An 11806-nucleotide genomic window follows, 5' to 3' on the forward strand; every position below is an offset into this window, starting at 1 on the left:
TTTCCATTAACAATTTTTTCATATGCTATAATATAACTACATAAAATCAGACAGAGATATATGAAATTATGTATAATTAATTTTATTATACATAATTTAGCCAAAATTAACACAAATTATTGTTTATAAATTACTGTCTGAAGTTTTATTTTCGTATACTGAAAATTTATGTTTTCTTAAAACCGTGGATACTCGTTCGGCTTCCTTATAATTCTTTACGATCGCACGATTTTATTAACAATTTGCGTTAATTTTGTTTTCCCTTAAGACATCGTTTGTAAATCTGTTAATTCTTTTCCACCATCTTTTATAAGTTTAAATACATCGGATAAAATCGAAAACGGCACATTCTTTCCCACGAAGAAGGTCGCTGATTTTATTTCTACTATCTTAACACGGTCATTAAAATTAAAATCCTTTTCTAAGTTTAAAACAAAGATTGAGTCCCCAGATAGCACAAAGATGAGCATAATTTCATAGAGAATTTATTTTAAAGAATATACTTGTAAAATTAGAAAAATTAGTATCTGAAGAATTTTTGAAGAATCAGTTATGATCAGTTCGTCTTGAATTTCTCAGAAGTTTATTATGGTGCATATAACTTCTCCAATCATTCTTATCGATATTCTATTGCACCTATCGTACAATATATGTATAGTCAAAGTCAGAACTAATTTTTTTTCAGCGTAGAATAAAAGTCGTTCGAAAAATTTTACGTTTCGATAGAGAGAGAAAGGCTATTTCGACGGACAATCGATGATGGATCATCGCGTGGTCCTCCAGTGCGAAGAGGAAAGCTCCGATCGCGAGGTATCTATTCTCGCGCATAAATCGAGGCGCCGGGCCGCGTAGCCGATGGAGCTTTATTTCCGGTACTTAAGCCGAGCCGTCGGAAAGCCGTCGGATACAAAGCCAAAGCGCCATAACCACTTAAGGGAGCCTTTTCGCTCGCCGTGGGTGGCTCGTAGCGGAATCGCGGAGTAAGCGGATTTGGCCGCTGTTATATCTTTATAAATGGAACTACTCGCGGGGGCGCCCGCGCGAGCGCGAGCGTTCCATATCGCTCAGGGGATTTGCAAAATTACGCCTTTGTTGTCGGCCGGCGCCGTCCCGACCGGAAAATCTCGAGAAAAATTGTCCTCGGTCTTCTGCACCGCGCCAGATTGACGCGGATCTCGCCTGGCGATTAATGACGTCGGTACCCTTGTAGAAATATAAGCGAAATAATTACTGTACATCAGTAATTTCTTATAATTCAATTACTGAACTCTAGTAATTGTTCAGTGCTTTTTTCCTTCCCAGTTGTTACATTTCTGTAAGGGTACACTTTAACACGCGACAGTCGAAATTATTTGATACGGAAGATCGAAAGATGCATCGGCCCATACAGCACACAATATTTATAAAATATGTATGAAATATTTTAAATATAAAATATTTTACAAATATTGTGTGCTGTATTAGAAGTTACGCACATACAACTGGGGGAATGTTCAATTTAAAACAACGTGATTCTCGTTCTTTTTCTACATTGCACAGTATTATCATCTTTCTTGTTTTTAAAAAATCTAAGACACTTTTTATGGGGACTTTTCCGAATGAATTTAGATCAGAATTATTCCGATTTCTCTAAAAAATATAGTGGAACTCGAACAATTTAGAGCGGAAGCTATTTCGAAAAGTTTCATACCCTGTATTTTTCCCATACAACATACAATACTTATGAAATATTTTAAAGATTATATAAATATATTTTAATATACAAATGTATATGTATATTAAGTTTACTTTATATCTATTAATGTTATATTTTAATTTTTATATATCTTAAATTTTTAATTTTTTATTACTTTTACTTTTATACTTTTTCTCTGTGCTATTTATGATGTATTTTTTATTATATTATTACTAAATTTTCAATATTATAATTTGATATTCTATGGGTTTTATGTATTCTTATACATAGATAGCGATTACTGAACAATCATATTTTACTTCTTGGGAGCAAAGAGTTGTTTACCCTTTTGTGAGAACGCCTTTCAACCAGTTAGGTTATCAGTTTGATATTTCTAAAAATTCCTTGAAATATGGAGCAAAAATGTAAAAATGACTTCTTGACCGTACGACGATATTCAAGAATACTGCTTTTCCGGCGACGGAAATCTTCCCGGGAATAACGTGTACCTTCCGAGGTGACGTTTTAGCGCGCACCGACGATTATTTCAAGTTACGCACGTGACCGACGTAATTTAGCTGTACAATTAACAATTTGGAACGTAATCTTCAATCCCCGGTGATGTCGATGAAAGGACAAAATTTCTTCGATAAAGAACTCTTTCTCTAAACATATGTATGTTCTTTTAAGTAATTAAGAATTAGCAGCGGCAGATACGCTCGCTTGGCTCATGATCAAACGTGTTTCGTTGATAACCGAGCGCGCTGATAAAATATAGAGACCCTATAATCAGAGACTGGCCATAAAAGTTCGTGAAATTCCCGCGAGTGAGAGAGAAACAACAATCGTAGAATCGTAGAAGCGTGAGATAGCCTATTTTTCTCTCTTACTCGCTGGAATTTGACAAACTCTTGTGGCCAGTCTCTAATAAAATTAATCATTCACTGCCATCTACAAGTAATTTGAATATTTAAAAATATTACAGACTCGTACATCGTGCACACGTAACAGTGTTGCCAACCGTACGAGAATACGCGAGTTAAACCAAGATAAAAAATATGAAAAATTAAGAATGTACAAAAATCTCTCGAAGATTGCCCGTTAGATCGGCCGAAATTCTTTGGAGTCTTGTAAGAAATTAAGATTCTTCAAGAACACGAGGCTTATGTTTGACACTTGCGTGGCGATTTAATATTTCGTGCGCGAAAGATTTTGCATTTTTGAAAACACGTAACGATCTCTTAAATTTCATAAAATAATTATCTTCTTCCTCATTCCTCATCCTTCATCCATACATAAAAATCGTATTAAAACAGACGACAAAGAATACGAACGGATAATCAAAAAGACTAAAGTGCGATCTCCTCAGGTGTTACAAACTTCCCAATGGCGCGAACGAAAAATTATATTGTAAATGTGTAAATAAAAATCTTCAAATTAAAAGGCTATTTAGGTCCAATTTAACTAAAATTTTATTCGACAAAAATAAGTCAACCTATAGAGGCCCCCCACCGCCTCCGTCGATTCCGATCGGCGGTCCTCTTTCTTTACAATATAATTGTTTTCATTTACACTCGAAATGACAAAACGCCCGCTTCGCGCGCGCAGTTTGTAGTTGAGCATTGCATATTTTTAAGAATTGGTACACATGCAAAAAAGTAATTGTATGCGCAACGCCAATTTAAAATAAAAAGTAATTTATCACTCACTGATATGATTCGCAACAGCAGAGTTGTACATCGTTAACTGTATATACGTTAAACTGTAAAAATACAAATACGTATATGATTATTATAGAATAATTATGTAAAATCGAAATTATTGTACTAAATATTTTATACTTTTTAAAATAGGTGTGTATTAAAATAATTATATAGAATAAAAAGTCCTTCCTTTTAAATATAAACTCACAAAATTTTATACGTGCGTCTGTAACACTATTCGAATCCTCGTTCGAATTATTTGAATAAATAAAGCAAGAACCGAGGACAGATGTTTTATTTTACACAAGTAGCAAATAATATAAAAATGTAAATCACTCACCTTACGATTGCTCCGCCGTTGCCCGATGCCACCAAGGCCTCCTCCTCCTCTCGGATCTCCTTGTTGCACTCACACACACTCACTCGCAAAAATAATCGATCGCGCGAAATTTCGGGCACTCCCGTACGCGATGTGAAATCACGACAAATCACGTTTAAATTAGCGATATAAAACGCAACGCGAGCATCGGAATCCAAGCACAATCTGCGGTAAAGAAGTTATTAGTCCGCAACGAAACGATATTTTACAATCTTTATTGTCATTCAATATAATCCTCGAAATGAATTATGTGAGCGAAATCTCCAGCGACAAACAGTTGTTATTAATTGCGACAGTTAATACAGATAATTTTCAATTACATTTACATAAGGTAACGACGCGCGATTAGCGATCTTTTCTACTTTCTGCCCGTTCGAGTCGCGAAAAACGACAGAGTGAATTGTAGCGCAAACGCCAAAGCCGCACAAATTTCTCTTTTCCCGAAAATGAAACAGATTACGCGATATGGACAGATAATTAAAAGCGCGGTGCGTAAACGAGATGTAATTTTAGACGAGTTAGTCTCGTGAAATCCACGTTGATAAAAGCCGTCGCTTGAACGTGCAAATCGAGAGATGAATGTTACTTATTACTAATAAATGTGTATAAATCAATAGCGTTTTATCTCCATATTAACCGCGATCGCGTCTTGGAAACCGATAACGCGAAAATAATACGACACACGGAGCGACTCTCGCTGCTGCCTGCCGGCTCGACGTTCGGCGAGCGAGTGATAAGTACGGAATTTACCATTTCGTAGGCGGGACAACGAATTCTCAACGTTTAATGTTTTTCTGTTGTTTTTCACTCGGCGCGGTGACGTACAATGTTTTTGCGTGCCATCGTGTATACCCGAAGGTCGCTTACTCGTTCGCCGAACGTCGAGCCGGCAAGCAGTGGCGCGAGTTGCTCCGTGCGTGTTATTACTTTTGCGTTATCGGTTTCCAAGACTCGATCGTGATAAATGTGTGGATAAAACGCTATTGATTTGTACACTTTTATCAGTAACAAGTAACGTTCCTCGGTTAACTATTATTATATATATTATATATAGAGAGAAAGTCGCTTCTTACGTGTCGTTACATTATGTAAATGTAATCGAAAATTATCTGAATTAACTGTTACAAATAGCAATTATTTATCGCTGGAGGTTTCGCTCACCTAATTCACTTCGCGGATTAGATTCAATGGCAATAAAGACTGTAAAATATCGTTTCGTCGCGAGCTAATAACTACATGCTTCTTTACCGCAGATGCTTGGATTCCGATGCACGCGTTGTGTTTTGTGTCGCTAATTTAAAAGCGATTTATCCACTACTTCTTCCGAATCAAAACTGCAAGTTAGTTTGAATGATTTGTATGACGGAAAGTCACGCGACACATAATATTTCGTGCGTTTCGCGGTATTTCACATCGCGTACGGGAGTGTCCGAAATTTCGCGCGATCGATGATTTTTGCGAGTGAGTGTTGTGTAAGTGCAACAAGAAAATCTGACTGAGAGGAGGAGCAGGCCTGGGGGCATCGGGCAACGGCGGAGAATTGGTGAGGTAAGTGTCTTACATTTTGATATTATTTGCTACTTGTGCAAAATGAAGAATCTGTTCTCTGTTTTTGTTTTATTTATTCAAATGATTCGAACGAGGATTCGAATAAGTGTTACAAAACGAAAGTATAAAATTTTGTGAGTTTATGTTTAAAAGGAAGACTTTTTGCAGTATTCTATAATTATTTTAATAAATACCTATTTTCAAAAATATTAAATGTAAAGTATATTTAACACAATAGTCTGGATTTTACATAATTAGTCTATAATAATCGTATACATTTTTGTATTGTTACAGTTTAACATGTATTGTTAGCGATGTACAACTTTGCTGTTGCAAACCGTATCAGTGAGTGACAAATTACTTTTTACTTTAAATTGACGTTGCGCATATCAATTACTTCTTCGCGTGTATACAAATTCTTAAAAATATACAATGCTTGACCACAAACTGCGCGCGCGAAGCGCGCGTTTTATCGTTTCTAGTACAATAAAATACGCTGTATTATTAAATTTCTAGTTCAGTAATTGGTTTAGTATAATTTGGTTATTGAGTAATTAAAAGTATAATAATAATAAATATAATTTATAGATAGCATATTTGGCAAAGTACGAATAATTTTAATGTAATAATAATAAATATAATTATATTTATTATTCGTACTTTGCCAAAGATGCTATCTAATCTTTTAAACTATGGAATTGTGCTCTCCTGCCTACTCGAATCTCTACACTGAAAAAAATTTCTGGTTGAATATGGACGAATCAGATAATTCCTTTAGGATTTACCAGAATTCCTTTAGGATTTACCAGAATTTCTGTAGGATTACAGGAATTCTGGTAAATCCTAAAGGAATTCTGGTAAATCCTAAAGGAATTATCTGATTCGTCCATATTCAACCAGAAATTTTTTTCAGTGTATCTACCGGGATTCCTAATACCTACCCGTATTTCGAGCTATAGTTCTACCTATCCGTTGTTTCAACATGATAAACTTACAAAGTTTTAATTAATTGCGACGGGATTTTTGGGGCCTAATTTGGAGTTTAAACACCCGCGATTTTGTAGAAATTCGATTTGGAGTATTAACACGCGCGTGGGATTTAATTGGGGTTTCAATCTCAAACATGTGCAAAAATATATAAAGAAGTACAGCCTACCCAAATTTTGACAAATACATAAAAGAAATCATTTTGTGCATCACTTTACTTACATGCTATATTCACTCTTATTACATTACAGTTACAATTTTATCTATCTTCTTATCGATTTATGTCCCCATTTCCCTGCCTATCCAAATCCCTACCTATGCGTATTCCGATGTATAGTTCTAGCCATTTTTCTATCTATCCGTGTTTCAACTTAATTAGGCCTAATAGTCTTTTATTAAGACCGCGGCGCGATTAATGAAAAAGTTCTTTTACTCACCGACCCGGTGCGCAGCAGCGGAGTTGAACTACGTCGAATCTGCAACATAGAATTATAAAATTCACATTAAAACAGAGCATGAAAAAATGAATATTAAGGAAAATAATTTTTAAATTATTGAAAATAAAAAAGAGAAAGATTAATTTTATACAAAATAAAAAATGTTTACCATAAAGTTGCTCCGCTGGCGCCCGATGCCTCCTAGGCCGCTGTCTCCTCTCAGACTCCTCCATTCCGCATTGGCACAACGCGACACTCGCGAAAGAGGAGCTAATTGTCCAAGTAACGCACGACACGGCACTCCCGACGTTAGTCGACGCGGACGTCACTGCAACGAGAACGAGAGACAATCGTGCGCGGAAACACGAGCCGAATCTGACGAGATGGCGTCGCGCGAAATGACGGGAGCGTTTTGGCGGGAAGGACTCGCGGAGATGCGCGAGGCTAAGGCTGATGGCAGAGAACAATCCGTAAACGCTTAAGACTGTCTCAGTCGTAGACGTAGGGCAAGGCAGAGAGAAACGTAAGTCGTATACAATAGCCTTTCACGACTTACGTTTCTCTCTGCCTTGCCCTACGTCTACGACTAAGCCAGTCTTAAGCGTTTACGGATCATTCTCTGCCACCAGCTAATCTTGACGCGCGTCGCGTTCAACGGGGCGATTTCGCGCGAACGTTTCTCTCGCCGCGCATCGCGCGTGGATAACTCGAACATTACTGCACGCGCGACGAGATACCGATTAAAATTGGAGAACTCGGTGTACCGTTGGCGCCCGAGACGCGTCGAAGCGACGCCGGCCGCGCGTGAGATTTCGATCGAGATTTCCCAGATTTACGCGTCGCGGAGAATTACCGACGCGCGAGGGTCGACTCGACGTCGCGCGGATTGTTAAACTGGACGATGGCAAACTCACCGCGATTGTGCGTACCGTGAAACGCGACGACCATCGTACGAGACCGAGCCGCTGCGTCGTGTCCACAGCACTCCTCGAATCCATCAACATGGCGCCGTGCGGCCACCGCGCGGCGCTGCTACGACGGTACTACGCGAGTCACGTCAACGACGCGATCAGACGCGATGTATCTCGAATAGCGAAACAGCAAAAGTTTCTCTCTCCCGAGGAACGAAAACGACGTCGCGAAAACGAAAATGATCGCGCACATCACCCCGCGGCGTACGTGCCGGCGGCACGAACGATATACTGCGAAGCGCGAACGTCCTCTGACCGCGCGGCGGTCACCGGTGGCGCGGCGGCTCGACGTAAACAAGTACCAAGCGGCGCGCGGGCTTGAAAAACATTTTTAAAAAATTTGACGAATAATGAGAGATACGCCGTACCTGCTCCGTTAATTTTCACGGATAAACGGCTATCATTCTTCGTCGGTAACGGTTGGTCGCTGTGATCGCTTTGAAAAGTCTTTATTTCGATTATTTAAACGGCACTCCTGAGCGCGACGAAAATGGAAACGTTATATGTTATTCGCGCAATTTTATACGTAATAATGTTAGAGAGATAATTTCTTGGCAAATGATCGATTTGTTGTAATTTTTTGTTATCAGTTTGCTTTTTTAAACGACGCTCGTATTCGGACACATCTCGTATCATCGCATTAAATCTCTCGTCGCTTCGAGTATAATTTGGCGGCTGTTTCTAGGTTGAAAACGCGAAATAATACACAAAATATTGAATCGAGTGCTTTAATTAGCACGTATCGGTGATTAATAATATCTATTAATAATACTAGTTCATAGATTTTTTATAAATAAAACTAAAGGTGCGACATTGAATTTGTAATGATTTTTCATTTGTACACTAATAAAAAATGTTACGCAATAGCCACAGCTTCGTGTGTAGCGTTGCGTAACATTTTTTCATTAATGTTTTACAACGTAAGAGTCATGTATTGTTGTATGCGTATTAAATGTTTAAAAAAAATTAATGACAAAAACGTTAAAACACAATTATTGCAAAGAAAAGAGGAGAAGAATTCGGCGGGGGTGGTGGCGGGCTTCAACAAGTTGGTCTGTTGGCTCGCGTAACGAAAACTCAATAACTGCCATGTGTTTTTATCGACATTTCATGCACACAGCACGGAACACAACCAAAGCGTCTGCATCCGAGTTATCCGCCCAAACGTGGCCATTGGCTACGTAGTTCATGTCCGTGTTTTCAATGTCCACAGAGAGCGTATCGCGTTCGAGGATCACATCTCTGACAGCTCTCAGAGAGTGTGAAGACGGAGAGTTGCGAGTGTGTGACGTGTGTGATATGGGAACTGTGGTGCCTGTGTATGCACGTCAGTGATACTACACATAATATTACATTATGTTGGAGAAACCGTCCAGCGCGGATAACCAGTTATCCAAAGAAGATTATTTAATAATGAGAGCTAAGCAGGCGATGTCGGTCGACATTTACGCCGCTAAATCCTGGCTGATCACCGCGAAATCTCTGTTTCCTCATAGCGCCAAAGTTCAGGTTAGTACCGGCTCGTCACTACACATGCACATTGATCGTTGCTTCTGTGTTTCATATATTTATTTTATAGTTTTCTTCTTTACTTCTTTTTCTTCACGCGGGGCAATCTATTTCGAACAGCATCGTCTCGTAATTTTCAGTAATTGGATTTGAATTTAGGCGTGTCTGTAGTGATCACATGGGTAGCGACATTTAGTCTCTTTTTCGCTTTCAGTTTGAGGCGTATCGTATCGAGAAGCTGTCGAAAAATGTGAAGGAGGCGGCCAAGTGCTTCAGCGAGATGTGAGTATCTATCACCATTGAAATGTATACATTATCTTCCTCTAATCCTTCCCTGAACGCAAGCACAGATTCGAAAATTTTCCGGACGATCGCGAAATATGGAAAGAGATAGAGACGGTAACAACGTGTCTTCGCTTGGAACAGTGCGACAGCGAGGCCGAATTCCTGTGCCAGATGTTTCAACATATCCCGCAGGAATTGCAGCACAGGTTGCTCGTGATGACGGCGGATCACAGCGAGGACACGATGGAGCATTGCAAATTGTTGCTGCTGCTGCTGCGCAAGTTTCCTCTGACCGTAGCGACTCACGGAGTGCGTATCTTGGAATACGAAGCGAGGACGCTCGATTCTTAGACGATATTTATTCGCGTTTATGCTTCAGCCACGTTTGGTGGAGACCCTGTTAACCGCGGAGAAACACAGTCATCCAGGCCGAGCCGTGAATGGTTTCAGAAGATTGTTGGCGTGCGACGCGCTGCCGTTGCTCGGCGGTGCCGTAGTAGAATTGAACCCTCGTCTCAGCTTACGACTGTTATGTAAGGCGGTGGAATTTTATTTAGCGTACATACAACAGCCGCAGGACACGCAAATTCCAAACCCGTGGGACAGGCTGTTCCAAATCGTGGAGCTGATGGGCAAGAAATTGGGATGGGAGTTGGGCAGTTTATTCGCTACGCCTTGGAACCGTGAAACGTACAGCGATAGACTGCAACAGTACGCGATTGCGCATAGCACTGGTCTGTGCGACGAGCCCGTTGTCAGGCAATTATTGATGTGTACAATTGTAGTATTATTAAGAATACTAAACGAGCATAACACTCTCATTGCTAACGAAGAGACCACGTATTGCCTCGTAGAGGCTTTTGGAGACTGCGTATATTCCGCCGGTGAGATTCTACGTTTGTGATTATTGGAATAAGCTAAATTTTATACTTGTACCTTTGAATTCCGTGAACCAGAGCCCAAGTTGAAAAAGCGGAAGCGAGATGATAACGCCGTCACGATAATAACTAGCGACAGTGATTACAATGGCAGTGGCCTAGCATTGGCGGTGAAGCTGTGGGATTTGCTACACAGCAATGACTATCTTCAGAGAGAAATAACCAAACTGAATCAACAATTGCGGCTAGATAATTGGCTGAATCTCTTCTTAACGGACTTAGCAATGTATAAAGGTTTATATCACGAAGTGTTGACCAGATTAACAGAGGGAAATAATTTATCCTCTAATCTTCGTTCGGCCAGTACATGCTTCTTTTTGAAAGATTACAAGGTGCGCTGCGACTCGAATGTTTATCTCATTGAGTCATTTATGTAGAGTATCCCCATATTGTCGATCTCTCGCTTTCCTAATCTACTAAATAATCTTTCTTCCAGGGCATGCTGGAATATATTGTTTTGGTAGTAAACTCGTTGCCCACTGCGTCAGGCAAAGTATCTCACAATCTGACAGCCCCAAGCACGAGGCATTTACATTACTTGACTCTCGCCCGTTTTCCTATTTTACAATACTGTTGCAGATTGCTTCTTTTAGCGCTAAAGGTAATCATTCTTTCTTTTTGCAGTGATCTTTTAATATTGTCGAATATATGATTGATTTGACTTTAGAAAAACTTCTCTTTACCTGGGAGTATTCGGGACCTGGCTATTGGTAACGCATTGGTCCTTATGCAGATAGATTGGCCACAAGAAGCTAGTATTTTAACTACAATAACTGAACGAATTCTCAATCGTGGAAGCTTCACTTATCCATTATTCCAAGATTACTTAATATGTGTAGATATTTTAGAAGAATTAACGTATTTATGGACTGAACATGGCGGAGGAGTATTACTGGACCTAACGGCAGCAGCGGGGATTATACAAAGTACATGCAGTAACTTTCTCTTAATATATACTATATTGCAGAAATGAAAAAAATTATTCGAGAATTATTCTAGGCCGCCGCATCACAACTCGCGGTGCTGATAAAGGAGTACGCGAGGAATTGAAGCAAGCCATGCGTCGACAAGCCGCACGGGACGGTATCGAACCTTTAGATGAACTGTTGCAAAAGTTTATTATCAACGAACAAGACGTTATTCTGCATAGCTTATTCATCCAATGTCCAATTAGTTCATCCAAATCAAATTAGTTTTGAGTCTCACCATTTGTAGCGTGTCATAACTTGTACAATATTTTTACATCGAATCTTTCGAAACAATTCCTAACACATGCAATCCAATCCATAATAATTATGTGACACTTGGTAAATTATTTATGAAGATTTTATAAAGTATAATATACAAAAGTTTAGAAAACAATTAAAGAACATG

The 11806-nt window shown here is 39.3% G+C and overlaps 1 protein-coding gene across 1 annotated transcript; it reads left to right on the forward strand.

Moving 5' to 3' along the window:
* The first annotated feature begins 8931 nt into the window (after positions 1-8931).
* Positions 8932-11794, forward strand: LOC105565469 (integrator complex subunit 10). The gene is made up of 8 exons (XM_012018709.1): positions 8932-9209; positions 9424-9491; positions 9560-9803; positions 9874-10378; positions 10451-10764; positions 10869-11033; positions 11100-11358; positions 11432-11794. The coding sequence occupies exons 1-8, from the start codon at positions 9057-9059 to the stop codon at positions 11623-11625; spliced, it is 1902 nt and encodes a 633-aa protein (XP_011874099.1). The 5' UTR covers positions 8932-9056; the 3' UTR covers positions 11626-11794.
* Positions 11795-11806: the final 12 nt, after the last annotated feature.

Source organism: Vollenhovia emeryi, unplaced genomic scaffold (genome assembly GCF_000949405.1).
Source record: "Vollenhovia emeryi isolate VEMERY1.0 unplaced genomic scaffold, V.emery_V1.0 DF939152.1, whole genome shotgun sequence".
Classification (NCBI taxonomy): domain Eukaryota; kingdom Metazoa; phylum Arthropoda; class Insecta; order Hymenoptera; family Formicidae; genus Vollenhovia; species Vollenhovia emeryi.